This window comes from Taudactylus pleione, unplaced genomic scaffold (genome assembly GCF_031769625.1).
Source record: "Taudactylus pleione unplaced genomic scaffold, aTauple2 ptg000366l, whole genome shotgun sequence".
Lineage (NCBI taxonomy): Eukaryota > Metazoa > Chordata > Amphibia > Anura > Myobatrachidae > Taudactylus > Taudactylus pleione.
The window spans coordinates 1,385,299-1,406,481 of record NW_028284767.1 but is presented as its reverse complement, the minus strand read 5'-3'; the positions used below and the strand labels follow the sequence as shown (position 1 = coordinate 1,406,481).

The 21,183-nt window shown below is 38.5% G+C and overlaps 1 protein-coding gene across 1 annotated transcript in view; it reads left to right on the top strand.

The window, feature by feature from the left end:
* The window catches only part of DBP (D-box binding PAR bZIP transcription factor), a 52,853-nt gene extending 40,533 nt beyond the window's left edge, over positions 1–12,320 (top strand). The window contains exons 3-4 of the mRNA XM_088444541.1: positions 3,387–3,607; positions 5,768–12,320. Of these exons, the coding sequence (XP_088300667.1) occupies positions 3,387–3,607; positions 5,768–5,983 (437 nt within the window). The 3' untranslated portion in view covers positions 5,984–12,320. The remainder of the gene's footprint in view (positions 1–3,386; positions 3,608–5,767) is intronic.
* Positions 12,321–21,183: the final 8,863 nt, after the last annotated feature.

The window sequence follows — 21,183 nt, the reverse complement described above, 5'->3', positions numbered from 1 at the left end:
AGCTCACCTCCACTCAACTCTTCATCAGCTCCTAAATATTTAATATAAGTGCAATGCACATGGACCATGGAGGAGTGAATAGAAATATGCTATTGTACTGTGTCTTTCTGACGTCATAGACCATATAGCACACTCTCTAGTATCTTTTAGGTCGAAAATTAGGCAAAACAGTTATAGCAAGCTATTCCCACTTATCCTAGTTATTTGATAGCATCATAAATATATATTATGGCCGTGGTTTCCAGGCTCAGGGAATGATTCAGCAAGGATCGCAAATGTGAATGCAATAGCGAAAATGCACACAGTCTCATTGCAATAGTATGCTAATCCACTGCGATCACTGTGCCGTCGCAGCACAACATAAGTACGTCCACTTTACCTTACACACATCCGTAATATATAGCAAGACTGCAAAATCATCGGTAACATCGAGAACCATCGCAACCTCACGCACACTTGCACAAGCTCTGATGTTACTCAAAAATTGTAAACCTCGTCGCCCGCTTGAGTACTCAGGCTGCGTATGGCATTGCAGTGGCTAATTTATGTATGCCCTGCATGCGCAGATCGAGACAATTGGCCGATTGCATGCATAATCACAGTTGCGATGCTTGCTGAATCAGGCCCTCAGTCCTTAAGACACCCTAACAGTCCAGGTTATCCATGCTTGAGCACAGGTGGCGTGATTATTACCCCAGTTAATTTGATTTAACCATCAGTGCTCCAGCATAGATATCCTTAAAACCTGGACTGGTAGGGTGACTTGAGGATCGAATTTGTGAACCACTGTATTATGGTAAAAAAAAAAAGCACTGTGTGCTTAGAATTTCAGATGGAACAATAATCAGAGTACTACATACATTCCGTGTGGAAAAGATCAACCTGCCCAGATTGTGTTTTGTATTAATGGGATACGGTCAGTATGCCGACATAGGGGATGCCGGCGCTGGAATCCCGACACCTGTCAGAATCCCAGCGCCGGCATCCCGTACCCAACCTGTATTAATGCAGCACCTGAATGGGCAGGACATACAGCAGCGTTTTCCATAATGCCCAACCCCCAAGGGAGCATTTTGAGGCACTAATGGGAAGTAAAGGTTGTCCAAAGGTGACCAACTCCTATAATGCACAGACACATGTCACTATTTACTTCTGTAATTATAGAGATAATTGCTTTAATTGGTGAAGTGCAGCAGTACTGTACATATAGATGCAACACTCCAGTTTTTCAGCTCCTCAGTATTGTTGGCGTGGGAGTTTCTGCTTCGAGCAGAAGACGATGGAAATAAAAATAGACATGTCTTCCATTTTCAGGGCTTCATCTGAATTATGCACACTTGAATTGCTGGAGTAGTTGCTGTAGAACTCAAGCATATAACATTTACAGCCTCACTAGACTGCATGGCACAGATGTATGCCTGCAACCCATAGGATTTGTTCCACCTTGCCGAGTACTCCTTTTTCACAGTTCACTTGTGGTGTTCCTGCTGATGTGCTGGAGCACAGCAGATCATGTGTTTTAACCCTATCTGTCTGCTAGTCAGGGCTGCTTCACTATATCGATACATATAAACAATAATATTGCTGTTTCTGAGAGAGGCATTGCATATCCATCCAAATATACTCATAATGGCTCTCTAGTCACATAAGGCTAGCATATAGGGACCTATTTACTAAGATGTTTTATTCCTAAAGCCATGCAGGAGACTACCGTTTCCACATAATTTTTGGAACTTTCAGTATTTGGAGCATTTAGCAAAAGCTTTAATGCAGGAGATATGGATAGGTCTTGAGCTTTAAGTACTGTACCAAATAGAACACAGAAGCCATCCCCGTGATTCTCAATGGGCATGACGCTATAGAGCTTGTCTCAGTTAGCTAACATCTTGAAATGGCCTTCGCTCATTCTGTTTGTAGGGTTAAACCAGCCACAGAGGGATCTCCTACCCTAGCTCCTTTGCCCAAACTGCCCATCAGACGGCATATGTGCATTTTTCAAACCTCTGAAGTATAGTGATGGTTATTGATAACACTTTACTATAACTCTTCTCTGGGGCAATTTATTATCGGATGTTCTGCCCCGGTTACAGTTTCTTGAGAAATTGCCCCCACATGGCATCTCTTGTCATCGCAAATAGTAGCGATACTGATAACTGATGTTATTTATCGGGACAAATTAGTTAGTGTGCCCCATAGTCTCTTAATGTAATCACAGCTCCATGTCCCTGAGTACTAATCTCCTAATGCTTCTGCTGTCACACTCAGGCAATGCAGTTACAGAGGAGCACTATCATTGTCAACACATATGAAACCGTTCTTCTTAGTGTACTCAGGAAGGGATGGATTATTATTATTTACTTGTCTAGCACCAGCATATTCTGTTGTACTTTGCGCTACACTGTAACAGTGTAAGTCACAGAATGACCATGTGACACTATCCCAGATTGCTGCACAAGGGAACCATCACATTTTTAAATATGATGCCAAGTAAAGCAAACCCAGGGTCGTGGAGAGCCAACAAGGGCCCGGGTACTGGGGGGACGTGCAAAATACAGGAGGCTTGGCCATGCCCTCATAAAAATGTGAAGAAATACTATGTGCAGCAACGAGAGGTAACACAATGTGCTGCAAAGGGGACATCAGCAGCTCTGCGGAAAGGGACAATGTTCCCCTCACAACTGACCCGGGGCCCTGCCTGGCCCCTCCAATAAGCCGGTCCCGAATAATTAGCGCCCCCTCGACACCCCTGTGCAAACCTTCTGATAAACCAGTCTCTTTATGATGAAGCCTGCATGTGTTTTTATAATTATATGTAGAAAAACAATAAAAAAGATGAACCTGATTTGTGTTGTGCTGCTTTTAATGGGGTGTGACATAAAAAATGCAACAGTTTTTTTTTTTTTACATCTGTTCTTTGATATACTCACATTATTTCTCACATTGCGGTGCATTAATGCCTTGTTATTGCTCACATTAGTGTTTTTGTTGCATTCTAATTGGACACATACCAACATTTAGCGGCAGACATTTGTTTTCCATTTTTTTTGACGAATTAACCTTGGCTTAGTTAATTGATGGGTGTGAATCTAATTTTTATATCACTTCATTAATCATGCCCTTTATAATTAAAGTGGATGATGCTGGCATGCCTGTTATAGATGCACCAAAGGCATATGCAAAATGTATGTGTTTTTAGATGTATTTCTTGTGTATTTATGAGAATCAAATTAAAGTATATTTAAGAAATTAAAAGAAAAAAAAAGGTACAAAGATGAGCAAAATGCAGATAAGCTGCAAAGGTGTGAATGATCCCTTTAAAAAATGTTTTTCACACATATCTTGTTTTGGTTGAAGTACTTACTAACGCATACTGTTTTCCACGCTAGGCCAGATGACTCCTTTGTCAAGAGAAAGTCCTAGTCCTGTGGACCCGGAATCTGTGGAAGTAATGATGAACTTTGACCCAGATCCTGCTGACCTTGCCTTGTCCAGTGTGCCAGGACATGAGACCTTTGACCCTAGGAAACACCGATTTTCTGAAGAGGAACTGAAACCTCAGCCTATTATGAAAAAAGCAAGAAAAATCCAGGTGCCAGATGAACAGAAGGTAAAAATTGTAATGCACAATTTTGTATGAGTAAATATCACTATAAATTGTGGAGAGATGTGCGGGCTCTGCTCGGTTCGGATTTTCCCTCTCAAATTCGGATCCTTCCCGTCAAATTTCGAATCTCAGAAAGAAGCAAAATGGCATGGAAAAGCATCATCTTTCATGGACAAAAGTCCATGAAAAATGTAATACTACTGCACTGATTTTTGCCTGGGTAAATGTTGGAAAGTAGAGTGTGAGGTTCACAGGCCAGTTATATTAGTGCAGAGAAGGACAGAGCTGGACTGTGGAGGTTTAGGAGGACTGCATATGCAAGTAACGGTAATACTGTTACAGTCAGAATTAATGATCAGAATTGTATATTAATGATGTCACTATTTATAGTATAGAAGTTATTTTGTCAATTTCATTCTTTTATATGATCCCAGAACTTATCTGTTGCTTATAATATTCACAGTTACTTTCTCCCTATGTAGTAATGTAGTTTTAAACCTCCTGTGCATCATGTTTAGCACTATAGTATATTATAAGCGGTGGGAAACACATTCAACAGCTGTGATGCTTTTTTGAGCGGGGCTTTTGGTTGAGGATTTATATCACACTTAAATGTAGAAAGGAAGTGAATCATTTATACTGTGATTATGATCAAAAGACAAAGCAATTAAATAGATACCACTCTGAGTATACTGTATGTACTTGCTGCAAAACATACAAATACTAGTACAGTGTCCGCATACATCTAGCCTCCTTGCGCATTAAACAGCCCTTCTAGTCGCGACGTGCCATGGCCCGACTTGGCAGCGTCGAGAGTCTTTTCATGCAAAATCTTCCCTAAAAATGTGTCTTAATCGCAAAGCGATGCAATTAGGACGCACGAGCAGCTGTAAAATGATATGCAGCATGTCTATATTCTGTGGGTGTATCTGCATGCGAAAATGCTACGTTTTGTGTCCTATTTTCATCGCTTTGCGAATAAGAAGCATTTTAACGCCAAAAGTCACACGAAAAGACGCTCGGCACTACAGAGTCACACTGCTCTCACGTGTTATGTGTAACGTGACTTGTAGCGCATGGAGGATCGATGCATGTGGACACATCTGTATGTTTCTATTTGCACAGATGTGCCTGATTGTCAATGAAGAGCACTTCATTGCGGATTTTGGAACTACCTTATATAAAGATCTCTACAATCTTATGCTGGCTTCCATGGCCAGCTGGAAATGCACAATGCAGAGTTAAAATGTTACTTGAACGTCCAGCCTAATACCACAAAAGACTACCCCATCTTTATATTAATCAGACTGACGGGACACCAGGACTGTCCTTATTGTATATCATTTTTTCTAAATCAAAGTTTCATTATATTTGTTGACATGTGTCTATATATGAGCTTTCCCATTTAAACAGTGCTGCAACAAAAGTTGGCAGGTATGCACTTACATATGTCATTGCAACCGGCAAGTAAAGTGCTATGCTTTTAGGTCATATTTATATTTGTCATTGAATCTTGTCGTTTTTCTTTTCTTACCCTTCTTCATTTAAAAAGAATAGTAAAAACGGTACTGTTTGTTCTCATTAAGGTGTACTGAACACCTGTAGACAGTGGGTTGGCACACAGTAAGGCTGTCTCCACTAATAGTAGGTGTCAGTAGTACCCATTTTTTTCCCCTCTGTAATCTCAAGTGTCAGTACTGTATATTGTTCTGGGACCCCAAAGAGACAGTTCTCAGTAGAATGTATTTTCCTCTCTGACAATCAGTGGACCCTGGTCTCTGGCACCTCCCGAAACACAAGTTGGCATTAACTATAGCTGCCTTAACTAGAGTTTGCAAAATACAGGTAGATTAACTTTATTATATAGACTAATGATAGCCCCGCAAAGACCAATCCTAATGCTCAGTCTAACTGCCAATCAACAGGAGCCATGTCAAATTTGGTCATATAAAGCTGGCAAAATTAAAAGCAATCCAGCTATTTGGCACATGTGCTAAGTTGTCAAATCTCTTCTAGGTTTTCTATAGCCAGGTTAGCACTACTTGCACGGGCCACTAGAGGTCACTTCAGATACTCTTGATAACCCAATGAAATAATCGCTCAGATAATTATTGTGCGTGTTTGTGGGTAGTAATTACTGATCTTTTTTTGTATATGTTTTAGGATGAGAAATACTGGAACCGGCGGTACAAAAACAATGAAGCTGCCAAACGTTCACGAGATGCTCGTCGGCTAAAGGAAAACCAGATCACGGTCCGGGCTGCCTTTCTGGAGAAAGAGAACTCAGTGTTGCGCCAAGAGGTGGCCAAAATTCGCCAAGAACTCTCTCGTTACCGAAACATCCTGACAAAATACGAGTCGCAACATGGAACCTTGTAAAGTACAGAGTAAAGGTGTCGCTGTCCCACTTGGTTGCACGAACTTACATGACTTCACAAGAACCTCCCCCCCCCCCCCCCCACAGTCTCTTTTTGTTCTTTTCCCCAAGAGTGGCCCTTATTCACCCACAAACAACACAAGATTTAGAGGGCAAGAGGGACACATGGGAAGCAGGCCATCAAACTCGCTATTTTGCCTTGCTTTCTTCCTCTAAATTCCAGCATTCCATCAGGACTTCCCTTTCTGCAGGATAAGGGTGCTATGTTGACTAATAAACACTATAGGGCATCACCAGCAATTGGGCAAAGAGAGGAGAGGAAAAGGAAGCCAAATTCGATTCTGAGGAAGCCAAAGCTGATTTTGACTCTGGACAAAGGCACTATCCAATACACCAGCTAGCACTTAAGGCTAATTACTGGTACCTGACAATCCTTGCACACAACTTTCCAGTAGCATTACAATTATTTTTTTTTTCTATCTGTTAGAGAAAAGTTGGTGGATACAACATGAATGAGATATAAAAAGTGTAAAAAAAAATGTATATATGTAAAGGGAGTATGCGAATATTGAACATTTATTGCAATTTGACAAGCAGATAAAATGCTGAACAAATATTTTTTGAAAATATTGAGTTAGGACTGCAGAGATTTGGTAAGCGGGGATGGACAACCTCAATACTACTGCTAGTGCAATCTAAATATTTGATCTCTGTCTACATCTCTTAGCTATGTAGCTGCTGACCACTCTGGTGACAAGTCGGGAACGGACGCTTTCCATCTATGGGAGATGGATTTCAGTGATGTTTGGAGTGCTGATGGTTGCACACCCTCGTTTTAATGTCCCTGTTGTTAGGAAAAAGCGGCTCCTGCATGGAGAAGGCTTAAAAATAATTACTAAATTGTATACGTTGAACCATTTCTTGCTGTGTGTTTTATGGCATGGGGTTTACAACCAGCCACGTCAGTCAACTGACCAAACCCAAGAAAATTAATATCCCACCCAAGCTTGTTGATGAAAGAGCTGTTTCTCTTTTAATCATCAAATACATGTACTTGTTTGGTTTTTTTTGTTATTTTTTTATAATTAGTTTTTTTTTCAGAAGAAAATGTTGATCTTTAATAATTAGTTTTAATTTTCAACTTGCGTGTAAATTTAACATCCCTGTAATATTTTTTTTAAACGTTGTTTTACCTGCCGTATTAGAGCCATATGTTGTCAAGACGATCAATTTTTTGCTTTCTTAATGGTTCTAAAACCATTCTTGACTTTGGTTTTACACAATTGTATTCAAACGCTGAACTTTCTCAGTACTTTGACCACTGTTTTAGAGCAATGCTGTTATAACGGATGTACTGTAGGATGGCTCAAAGGATAGTTTGTGGCCACAGAAAAGACTGTCCTAGAACACTGCTGTGGTGTACTAGGGACAACCCAATAGTGCACATATAGTTGATGCCAGGCAAATCTGATACCCCTGAGGTTTAAAGTTGACTCACTCTCTGCCGGTCAGAATGGTCTATGAAAATGAAGGGGGGCATGCTTACCAAATCAAGATGGCCAGACTACATTTTCACAACCAGAACCCTCTTGTGTCATCACTCCAGCATTAATCAATGGGCATACTGCTCACACAGTGCAAGCCAAATCACATCATATATTGGTTTGCTGGTGCTCTGCATTGTACAGGATATAGAGTCAACAGATAGCTTAAATCATTTTGTCAGTGATTTCTTGACATTGGCCCAGTAATGAGGGAAAGGTTAAACCGGTCAAATTTTTTTTCGAAAGTAAATATTAAACATTAACTTAGAATGGGTGTATAAAGGTGAAAATATGTGTGAAACGTTTTCAGAACATGATGTGCATTTTTATATTGTCACAATTTAAAAACAAAACAAAAACAAAGTATTATTCACAGCTGCTAGCCATAAATTATATGCTAACGACCCTGTTTCAAGACAAACATGCACTTAATTCTTAACCAGCACAGACCATCCTTAAGGTTTTCTAATTAATGGGGTTTTTTTTAAAGTAGAGTTTAACGTGCCACATGTTAAGCAATATTTGTTACATTTAAAACATCCTTAGAAAAGTTTATTAAGACACGCTGCTTAATCTTTCAGTTACAAGACGCATGTTGATTAATACAAATTTAATTCTAATGGAAATCTCATTATGGCATATTCGGTTCTTGGCAAGAAACTAGATGAAATGTGCATCAGGTTCATTAGTCAATAAGAAGGGTAATCACAAACAGACTGGAAACGATTGGGTTATTGGAATGTAATTCTAGTAGAAATAACTACCTAAATCATGCTTCTAACAGTTAAAGGACTCTGGCTGCAACAGTAGTTCTGGTGTTTAAGTGTTATTTCTGTAGCATTGAGATACAGACTTTAAAGAATCCTTATTGTCAGCAGCCACAGAACAACAAATTAATCAATATATATATATATGTGTGTGTGTGTAGAAGCTAAGCATAAAAAACAGAAAAACTACCTAATAGACTGAAGTTTAATCGCTACCCAAAAAAGACTGACAGATGTATGTCTGGGGGGCAAATACATATAGATATTTCTGCGCTAAGTTCATCCTACTTGCCTGAGACCTCTTATTTTAAATACAAAGTCACCCAATAAACATATATATATATATATATATATATATATATATATATATACACATGCATATATACAAAAGCACAACCTTCTACATCTAACCCATGTGATACCAATTATTTTCTACAGTCGTAGTCTGTTGTAATCATGGCACATCCCTTAGTTCATTATTTGCATGCACCACAAGACACACGTAGAGCGAAATTGTTTAGATGAGAATGTGACACCGGTCTTGATTAGAGTGTGTGTGTATGTGTATATATATATATATATAATACACACACACACACACAGAAACAAAAAAAGAGGACCATTATCTCAAAAAATATTCAAGCATATTTAGGGGCATATTTACTAAAGTGAGAGTTTTTAGAAGTGGAGATGTTGCCCATAACAACCAATCAGATTCTACTTAACATTTAACTAGCACCTCTTGGAAGATAATAGCTAGAATCTGATTGGTTGCTATGGGCAACATCTCCACTTCTAAAAACTCTCACTTTAGTAAATATACCCCTTAGCATAAATCACAAACATGTAAGCTGCTGAAAATTAAACTCACAATATATTATATAACAGCCTGGGGAACAGGTTCGCCTGGTACATCTTGCTGAATTCAGGGGGACCCTACATTTGTACTACCTGCACTTCTAGATAGAAGGTCCATTATTATCTGTAAGGTGTTTTGTACATGATATTTCAATTACATTTATACCTCCTTTGTTGTGAGTCTACATTTGGCACTTTGTGATTTTTATACCACGTCCCGCCTCTCCAGAATCTGGAAGGCATGGGAGAATGACTGTAAGTGGAAGTCTGGTATGTAGATCTGTTTGCACTAGCTTATAATAAATATAGAATACCTTTGTAGATTTTTATGGGGGTTCTTATAAAATATTGGGTACGTTTTGTGTTTGTATTTTCTGGATGCTTTCTGCATTTGCAGATATCTCACATTTACTTGTCTGAATTGACAAGCCAAAAAAAAAAACATACAAAAGTTTGGGTTTCTTTCTTTCTTATTTTGCATGAGGCACTTTGAAAAGCAATGAGCTACAAATATTGTTCATGTTAAAATGGATGCACCTTATGCACTATTTATAGTTGTCACAAAATGCCACTTGTTGACAGACTCAACGACTATTGCCAACAATAATCATATAGAGAGTTCCATTTTGAGGGTAAATACTAATCATTGAGAATTTAGATACTTTTGACATTGATTGCTGTTTACATAGTTATCAGCATTATTACAGTAACAAAGGATAGATTTGTTGCAATGTTACTGTAGTTCCCACTTTGTATAAATTATATTACTTAGTTTTAACTAAACAATCTAAACCCTGGGTGCCTTATTGTATGGTACAGATTGTATGCTCATCCTGACTGGTTTCATCTCATGTCTCCTTATGTCATGCAGACTACTGGCAGCATAGATTTTAGTAGAACTTGGTCCTTGGTTGGCGTGCTTGACATACAGTCCAGTTATATATATCTAAGGATAAGTCAAGTTCTGGGGAGACAAGTGAGGAGGCCAATAGAGAGATACAAGGCTAGGAGGCACCCTCTTAGCATCTAACGCAACACTGGTTACCATACAAAGCATTAATAAATTGGATATTTAAATTGTTTTTCAAAATATAGGACAATCAATATTAATTGAGTGGTTATGTCTAATGTAATTCTGTTTATGGACCGCTTACCATTCATTTTTACTGTTATGATGCTTATTAGCCAAAAATTATATAAATGCCAGACAGCGTCTATGACAATTTATATGGAATGGAATTAAGGACCACTAATCTGCAATACAAGTTGCTTTATATAAAAGAGAAACTATAAACATTTACAAATATACATTTCACTAATTTGAGACTTCCATCAGTCAAAGGACAGAACAATATACTTCTTATGATCATTTCAGATCACACCTATGTGGAGAACATTAAACAAATGGTTTACATGAACTTGATCGAAACGAACATCACACAGGTTTGACAAGCGTTGAATAGGCTCAATCCAGTTGTGCTAGAATTTTGCACCATTTCTCGAAGCCATTCAATTATTTCTAACGGCAAGAAATTTGTGGATACTATTAGTGACTGTTTGATATAGAGCAATTTCTGTTTACGTTTAGTGGTCCTAAAGTTATATGAAAATATATATTTTTATGGAAAAATTATTTTAATAGTCATATAACAAACTCTACAACAAACATTGGTGATTTTTTTTTTTTTTTCAAAGTTAGTGAAAGACAAATCCAGGTCTGTTCTTATTGTAGTTTTAATGATTTTCTCTGCTTGTAAAAACTACGGTACTTCTTTAGGTTGAAGAAGCATCCATGAAATTACATCTGCAGATGTTAATGCTGACTTCAACCTGATGGTGTACAATATTTTAATAATCAGAAAAGAAATATTGAAGACAAGAATTCATGGTAAAACATTTTCATCATTGAAATAAGATATATTCAATTTATTATTTTTGTTCGCAGACAAACAGATTTTTTTCAGTACACAGAAAAATATTGTCACCTGGATTTATTAAATCTAATAATTTGGCAATGAACCAGATTTCCAGGGCTGCCTACATGCTACACTAGCTGTGTCCTACTGGAATGTTATACAGTGGGCCAATTAACTTTCTCAGGGAAATTGGGGTCCGCAGGAAATCTTTTAAAAGTCACATTAACCAGTGGGCTCATTTTGGGATTGGTAAACATCCTTTTTATGCCTGTTGGGTGGGATACATTTTAAAACTAGATTTTTTTCTAACTGGAATCATTTTCTCCCCTAGAATACTATTAATATGTCTCCTTATTTCTTCATATTTATTGGGGATAACCTCTCCAGGTAAATCAAGGCAACCACAGAACAAAAAAAAATCCCTTTGTGGTTACCTACATTGGTACAAGGGACCTCCACACGCTTGAGTAAATTACCAAGCAAATCCAATTTCCATGCCTTTAATGAATTGGTGCACACTTAGGAGTAGATGTACCTAACCTTCTAAAAAAGTGGAGATATTGCCAATAGCAACTAATAGCTATCATTTATCTAGTGTGTTCTAGAAAATTATAGCTAAGATGATTGGTTGTTGAGGGCAACACTCCCATGTGCCCTCTTTAGAAGGTTTGATAGATCTTCCTCTTGAACATTTGAATTGCCGAAAATAATAATATGATGGAATGTTTGTAGCACTGGCTGAGTGAGTTCAATAATTTCTCATCTAAAATGAATACAGTGCATCCTCTTTTAGTGAGATTGTCTTAAAGCCATCACTTATCGCCAAGTATCTTAAATGTCCATTAATTGTATTAAACTCTTTATATAACACTACACTCAACAAGCCACCTTTTTTCTACATTGGAGGTATACAGAGAGGAGGGCCTAAATATTTTACTATATTGGTTTTATAAGCTGCCAAATGTATGGTTATATTTAGCACAAGAAAATATATTCAGAGAAGAGAACAATATATAAATAAAGATATATAATATAGATGTATAGATATATTTATTTTATCATCCAAGAAATATATTTGTAAGCAATAAAGGTCACAGATAACACGGGGCTCGGTTTTCCTTTGATAAGATAAAGATGTATGGTTTGGTGCTTGTCATTTTTGTTGTTGTTGTTGTTGCAAAAGCATATTATGGATGAATCATTTTGTACCAATTATTGCAATACTGTTTTGAGTAAAGCTTATGTGTTTTGTGTTCTCATGCGTTTGTGAGTCATTCCTATAGTTTTTTGAGCAATTTATATGCCATACATGTTCTCTATAACTTGGACGTAATCTTTCTGAACTTGATCTGAGTGCACTTTTTCTAATTCACTAGCATGACAGGTGCACCCATAGGTACCTGCCCAGAATATGTAGCTATATGATAGTGATGTTTTATTACACTTATCTTTCCTTTCTTGTTTACTCCCAGAGGACTGTACTGTAGGAGAAGCACCACCATTTTAAATATACCTTTATAATTTCACATCTGATACAGGTAGTTCATTAATAAATATAATTATATAGAATGGAATATAGTACTGAATTAAATAATTCAATTTATTTATTTACTACACATTTTTCTAGTTCATCATCCTACGACTGAAACTTTAAATACACATGACGTCATTAGAAATTCTTAATTTTCAAATACATATATATACACAATACTGTATGTGTATGTATGTGTGTGTGTGTGTGTATATATATATATGTATGTACACACACACGGGGAACCAAATTACACATTTGTCGTATAGTGTTTTCAACTACTACACACAATATTATTATTCATAGGCCCCATTTTGTCCAACATTTGCTTTATGCCACTAAGTTTACTGACAGTTGTTAAGAAAAGGTAGAGCTCAGGAAAATATGACACCTTTTACACTATTAAAAGACATAAAGCACTCAACATCACCCAATGAATTGTTTGTGATCTGAATGGGGTTACTATATAATATATATATATATATATATATATATATATATAACATATATATATATATATATATATATAAATACACACACACACACACAAACACTATCTTGCAGTATAAATTATGCCTTTTATAAAATGTTTTAAACATTTGTCAGTAAAAATCTGGTCAAGGAAAAAAAAAAGGACCTACTAAGTAATTATGTTTCTAATACCCTTTTTCCACTGCTGCAATAACCCAGGGTATTGCTGGGTCTACCCGGGTCGTGGCTCAGTGTAAAAGAGTCCTTGAAAAATAACCCAGGTCGCAGCAGGCATCTTGTGTACATAGACGACTTCTGCCGGCTTCTGTGATCCGCTGCTGTGTCCGGGGATGCAGCATCAGATCACTCTGCGTGAACAACGGTCATCAGGGTATCCTTCAGGTTACTCGGGATGGCCGGTGTTTTCATGCAGCTGAAGCCAGTAAAGCTACGTACCAGTACATCGCCACTGACTTCAGCACATCCAAAAAACGGGGGCCTCCCCCATTTTCTGGCACACTGCCTGACGCCGCCCCCAAACAGCCGCATGGTGTAAATAAGGCTGCGGTGTCTGGGCACTGCGAACGAGCTCGCAGAAAGAGATCTGCACATGCGCAGTACAGATCCTGTGCATGGGCAGATCTTCAGACACCATCTGGCTTCCATAAAACTCTAAATCAGCCCCTTAACCAATTTTCTGCCTACACATGTGTTGGAGCTAGTGACTATACTAAAGCATATGGCCTTAGTGATGTTGATAGTTAATCCTGAATGTACATGAACCATTTTTACAAATGAAAAGAACAAAAAAATAAAACCTAGACAGTACTAGTTTAACTGCGTAACAATACACAATGATCTGAGTTTGAAATATGCAAATATATGGTCTAAATTTCACTGTGTTCCTTTTATATCACTGCTAACTATACTACGCTTTGCACATGTGAGCATGGACTTTCTACCTTGAATAATTCTATGTACAGTACTTTTGAATTTCTACTGTATCTAACGACAGACAATTCAGCAGAATGCATTTATTACATCGCTCATCCTCTTCAGAGTCATATACAACTGAAAGATACACAATACTAATTTAAAACAGTGATGTATACAGAAAACTAGAGCACCTTCTCTTAATAAGAAAGCACAAATAGCTGCTATACAGATACATTATATGGGCTTTGTCATTAGTTTTAGTGAAAATAGGAGTGGGAAATGCATTTTAAGATCCTGAAATGATCATAGTTTCAAAAACCCAGTGTTCCATCTATTTATAATTCTACCTATTTTTTTTACAACTAACTTTACGGCTACTCAGAACTATTTAGCTGATTTTTTATGTACGCTGTAGTTGTTGGGAGTTTTTGGAACAGTACCACTAAAATACTTCCTGCTGTATTTGCCTAGAAAAGTGAAAGATTTTTGGGTATCTGCTGTATCAGGTGTCATTTTATGTGCACCCACACGACGAGTGCTTGGTGCTCTATATTTTTTTAGTTTTGGATGCTATTGTTGAATATTTTAAGCACTTCTGCTATTGATTTTGTTTTTTCCAAACACTTAAAAGTTAACCTGCCCTGATTGATTTTGTTAATGTATCTCATGTTCAGGGCGATGTCAGAGTAAAAGGTGACTGTTCAGGAAGAAGGATGTATTTTATCACCATGGTTCTGATTGTGTATTGGAAATGACTGGGCCTTTTTTGCCTGAGAGTGTCTTACTTTACTGCTCATTCATTCAGTTATTGAAGTCAAGTTAAGGAAAATCTGTCTCTTTCTTAGGGGGAGATTCAATGAGCCGTGGTAAATTACCACGGGTTAATTAATATGTATAACTTTTTTACCATGGCCGTTGGATATTATTTATATTTAGAATGCTAGAACGACAATCATATAGAAAAGGCCCTCCTTTCCTATCTAATACCCCTTTTACACTGGAGCTAAAACCCGGGTTATTGCAGGGTTAACACGGGCAGCTCCCTCGTGTAAAAGGGGAGAGGGTTGGATCGTCGGGTCGAGTGACCCAGCAATCCAACCCTGCTGTGAGAACAGCGCACTCCGGGTCACGTTGACCTGGAGTGCGCTGCAAGCCGGCCAATTGGTCCGGCTTCAGTGGCGCTTGGAGATGACGTCATCTCCTAGCGTCCACTTTCACGCCGGGAAAGCCGGGTCTGTGCAGACCCGACTCCTGTGTGAGCGGTGCCGACTCTGGAATGTCCCGAGTCGGCGCCGGCTAAATCCGGGTCTGATCCTGATAGGAACTCTGTTCCAACTCCAGGTCAGACACAGAATTTTGGTGGAAGAGGGGTATTAGACAGAATCACAAAGAGAAGACGGTGCAGCGGAGATAGCCAACTTTAATTAAATATTAAATCCTTTCTATACAGTAGCCAGTAAGGAGCAGAGAACAAGGTGCTTGCGGTTTGCTTTTATAAAGAAACATATTATTGTAAAGATATTCTATTTTTCTATTGGTAAGGGTGCTACTCAATGGCAAAATGAATCAGATAGGTTTTCTCCATGAATCAAACATCCAGTATACCATAGAAATAAGTGAATTAAGTGATGATTCATTAATCACCAGAGAAGTGTGATAATTGTTTTTAAGAGATCTGTTAACTTTAACTGTGTACTGTTGTCTTGATCACCAATAATTAATATATCCAGGGTTACACTAAGATGTTCTGTAAATATATCAGTCACCTAGAGCTCGTAATAACTGATATATGTATGTGTATTTATCAGTATGTTTATTTTAGTAGAATACAGTAGAAGCATAATTAATAGATTTTTTTTAAATCAAGCCAAGAGTCAGTATTATCACTTTAGTAAGCACCTCCTGTGATTGCACAATTTGTTATTTAAAGCTGGTTTTATGACCTAGCCATACTCTCAAAGAGCACTTTGGTATGAGTTTTACGCACTACCAAACGATAGAGGCGCTGTTTTACATTTCCTTTTCTATTCTCTGCTCCATGATCAGACTACTGAAAAAGGTCCAATCTGAAGCAAGGTGCTTAGTAACGTGCCAAGGTCAATTCCAGGAAAGGATAACAAATAACCAATCAGGCTGTGATCAGCTGGTGCATTCATCAGTGTTTCAATGGTATATTTTCTATGGAAAATAGCGCAACAATGGTCAGTCCAATATTCACTATGAATGCTTGTTATGTAACAATGGTGGAATTCAAGAATAAAGTATCCATGTAGTTTATGCACCAAACTGTGCTTATCGTTTATTGAAACGGTTTGCAAGCACCCTTGTCGTTGACGAGCTCTTATGGTGTCTATAATGCAATTTTATTAGGTTAGCATTGAGTCCTTCAGCAAAGCATAGTTGAATAAATACAACACTTTCTCTAGAACATCTATATATATATATATATATATATATATATATATATATATATAAACACGAATTATACATTTTTGTTCTCTCTACTAACACCTTTGAGGAAAAGTTGAAATCTAAAGAATCTAAAATAAATTTTACACTTCTTCTGCAGAATATATATTTTTTAAAAAGATACAAGCCCCATGAAATGTATAGATTATTGTGTCTGGCAAGCTTTGTCAGAGTTAATCCACTGATATACAGTAGATACAGTACACAGGTTTTGCACAATATAGGTGTATTAAGGTGGATGGTTGATTTATTTTGTATTTCTAAATTCCTACTATTTTGTAATATTATCCTTTTTCCTTTGTGTCCAGCACGGTTGCCTGGCTGTTGTAGTTCTCTGAGCACAGACCCCAATAGTATTCTGAAAAAAATTTTAAAAAAGTTGTATTTTTTGAAACAATTTCAATATTTTGAATTATTATTATGCTTGAGAATAAAAAGAGAAAACAAAACAAACTGGTACGTATGTATGTATTTTTTTCCAAATACCATTTATCTTCTTTTTTGTGGTCAGAATCTGTTTAAATGGAGACTTTTTAAGAGATGTTTACAAGTGTAAAGAAAGTATAAACACAATAAAGAAAAATAAAATTTAACATCAAGGGCTGAGTGTTTTTTTTTTTTTTTTTAATATTTACAAATATTCTTGATACGAAAAAATATTTAGGCAGCAAAATCAAAAACGAAATTATCCTCTACATAATTAAGTTTCAGGCGAAGAACATAATAAAAGTTTACAAAATTAATACTGTATTTTAAAAAAAACTTAATGTATAGGGGAAGATTTATCAAAGCTTGGAGAGAGATAAAATACCAACCAATCAGCTACTGTAATTTTTCAAACCTGTAAACTGACAGTTAAGAGCTGATTGGTTAGTACTTTATATCTCTCTCCAAGCTTTGATAAATCTTCCCCAAAGTATTTGTCAGCCAGAGATCTAGGAGGTTACTTAGAATCTATATAATACTAGTTTATCTTCACGGACTCCCAGGAACTAAAGGCTTCTTAGGCCGGGTGCACAAATTAGAACATTATTGGCACGATTTGCGCATCAGAACAACAATTGGTGCATATCGTCTAATGTGTATGCACAATTGTGCACTCCCGTAGACGACGTACGAGATAGTTGCTCGACCGTGCTGCACGGTTGATGAAACAATATCGTGTGTGCGTTTGTGCATTTTAATGAAGGATGGAAAAAGTATCATTCAGTCGTTCATTAAATCGTGTAGTGTGTACGGCCAATCTGTAATTGGGGCGAAGGGAAGTCGCCCTGACCATCTGCACAATTGGCCGTTGTTCTAATGTGTTCCCGGCCTTAGATTCATCCATCCTACCAATCGTAAGATGATGGATATCACAAAGCAGTGTAAAAGTTGCTGGTAGAATAGAAAGACTGTAGACTCACTGATGTCCTGCTTTAAGTGAACTTACATTTATTTACCAAAAGCTGTAGATGTGTGAAAATAAGAGAACTTATTTTTAAATTGAGGCACTTTAGAGTTAAATTTTGTGTTCTACATTTCAATCTCAACAGGAGGTAACAATCTGTTATCTTTCAAATATCTATATGATAGTAGGAACAATTTATCCAAGGGACTTGCTATCACTCTCACCAGCAGGCACATGCCATGGCCACCTTGCATAAAGGAGGTTTCATTTAGAGCAGGGGTGAGGAACCTTTTATTTGCCAAGGACCATTTTGATATATAGAACATTATTCGCGGGCCCGGTTCAGGCCATGCGCACCCTCCACTTGATGTCACACAGGGGCATGGCCACAATTGCTGGTGTTCACAGCAATGCCCAGAGCACCCTATGGAGCTATAAGGGCAGCAGTGTGACCATCTGAAGTGTCCTCAGGATGCGTCAGGCGGCACTGATGCATAGATTTTAGTTGCAGTGTGCCATTCTAGGTACCCTGCTAGCCAGATGAGGCTAGCAGAAAAAAGCTCAGAGGGCCAGACCAAATGATTCCGAGGGCCTGATACGACCCCTGGGCAAGAGGTTCCCCATCCCTGATTTAGAGGAAATTCTCAATTTGCCACTCTGGCCTATCATTCTCTCTACTCTTGTTTGTAAGCCCATACGAATTCCTTTCTAGGCTTTCACACCTAGTAGGAGGCCCAAACAATACAAACCACCTAGGAAGGCTAGACCATAGCAGCCATTTTTGTTAAAGACCAAAAGGTGAACCTATTTATAATACAAGAAGGATGCACTTTGATTCAGAATCACATAAAAAACTGCATTCATATAGCATCTGACAGCAGTTGCTCCAGGGTATTTTCCAAATTGTCATGGTTTGTTCTGTAAAGTTACAAGAATGTCTTTACATGGAAACACAGTGAGGTGTGAATTATACCACTTTTATACCAAATTTCTGGGTCTGACCCAGGGGTTGAAACACAGTTTCAATCTGGATCTGACCCGGAATAGACCCCTTTCATACTGCAGCGCCGACCAAGGATATTCCCGAGTCAGCACCGTTCACACAGGAGCCGGGTCTGCAGTGACCCGGCTCTTCAGGTGTTGCAGTGGACGCTTGGAGACGTAATCTCCAAGCTCAACTGAAGCCAGCCAATCTGGCTGCATGTGGCTCGATCCAGGTCATCGTGACCCGGATTGCGCCGTTTACACTGCAGGATGCCACGGTAAAGACCCGTGCCCAACCCAGCAAACTACCCGAGTTGGATCCCCGTGTACCTTGACTCGGGTGGATCCATTTACACTGTTGGTGTATAAGGGCTTTTAGAGAACTGAAAAACATAAGGGGGGACATAAATGGGGCTTAAGTTAGAACAAGAATAGTGGCAGTCAGAGCTTGCATTAGTGACCCAAAATAGCTGCACAGTGGCTGAGTTGTAACATAAAACTACATCCCTATATACTACACACAGGATCTAAAGGAAGAGATGCAATGCTTACTTAATATTAGAATGCATGTTGTGGTCTATGAAACCCAAAACGTTGTAGTAAGTGTAACCCCTTGTTACATATAGACTGTATATTATAATATGCAATAGTTTTTGTAGGGAAATGAGAATAAATGTGTAAAAAGATGTTGAAGACAAGTGTTTAATTGTTATAGTATTGTATTTATATATTAAAACATGTTTGGGGTGGCTACAGTGCAGCCTTATTAATGTGGACAGTATTTCTGCCCTTATGGGTTTACACAGACCTGCCACAGTGCAATAAAACATTTCTAGGATGCTGTACGCAGAGCCAGGGGAAACTGCCAGGCTGTAGCACAAGGAGGAGGCACGAAGATGAAGCAGATTTCTAGTAGTGGCGTGCACACCCTGGAAAAAGTCCCCAAACGAGACGAAACGCATTGGGAGGCACTCATATAACCATCCATTTATACTCAGACTCCTTCTCAGACTTTTATTATATTTTCTGACTTTTAATCTGACATCCATTGCTATAATGCTTGCCTAAAGCTTGCCACTTTTGCCTATCATAGTGAATGGACTATTTCTAATCCTGCACCATAAACCAATGCCCGACTGGTATGGGCAGATTGTACTAAAATAAAAAAGTGTTTTTACACTCATACCAATTTCTATCTGCTTACTAACCTATACTCCCCTCACACGCATGCACTCACCAGATTGGACGCAGCACGGGACACCGGTGGACCAGCAATACAGCAACAAGATTCAGTGAGTACACAGAACATACACTGCATATTGCATGATAGTGACCTAAATTCCCTGATGCTGTGCTATCTGTATTTTTGAGGTGGAGAGGAGGAGCAGACATGTACAGCATCATCCAACTGAAGGAAACAAGAGACTTTATATATATAAGTGGAACATCAGTTGGACATTATTGGGACATACTTAGAGACTATCCATAATAGGATGAACACCCAGCCTACAGATATTGCACTCAGTGTTAGTCTATATATCTAAGAACACCCTCCCTACAGATTATTTTCAGGACTGAAATTCTCTGTTATCATATATAACATTTATTGGGTGAATACATTATTGAAATAACTGCACGTTCGAATATACAGACACACAAATACTAACTCCTATTAACACGATTCACAATACTCTGGAGCGCTTGGACACATATTTTATTCAGAAATTTGTAGCAGAGGGATGGGGATACCCCTAATGTGACCAGCAGCTAGGGGTAAAACTAGTACCTTAGTAGCGCTTACCTATATATTTATCTAGTAGTGGCGTGCGCCAGCAAATGGTTGGTGGGCGGTGAGAGACTATATATGGAGAGAACAGTTGGGGACTGAACTGAGGAGCTGAGGGAAGGATAGGTTCTGTCCAGGAGGCTTCTGTGAAGTGGGGAAGTTGCAGAGTCGTGCCCTGGCTGGGATCCCAGAAAAGAGAACTGACAGAGCTTAGCGGGTTCCTCCCTGCTGGAGCGTTAGTATAGTATAGTGTTGTGTGTCACACAGTGTGTGTGTGTGTTTCTGTGTCTTTATGTGTAAGGGATACTACTACTGGGGGCACTACTACTGCAGGCACTGTATAAGGGGCAGAGGCATCACTGGGTGTGGTGACACCCGGTGCGTACTCTATAGTCCGCTGCACTCGCCCAAAATGGGGGTGTGGCCTAACAAAGGAGTGTGGCATAACAAAGGGGCATGGCCTGTTGGGAAATCCTGATAGCGTCACTCCGGGGTGTGCCCAGCATCCCCGGAGATGCAAGGCTGCCCCCGTAAACTTGTGCCAGCTTTG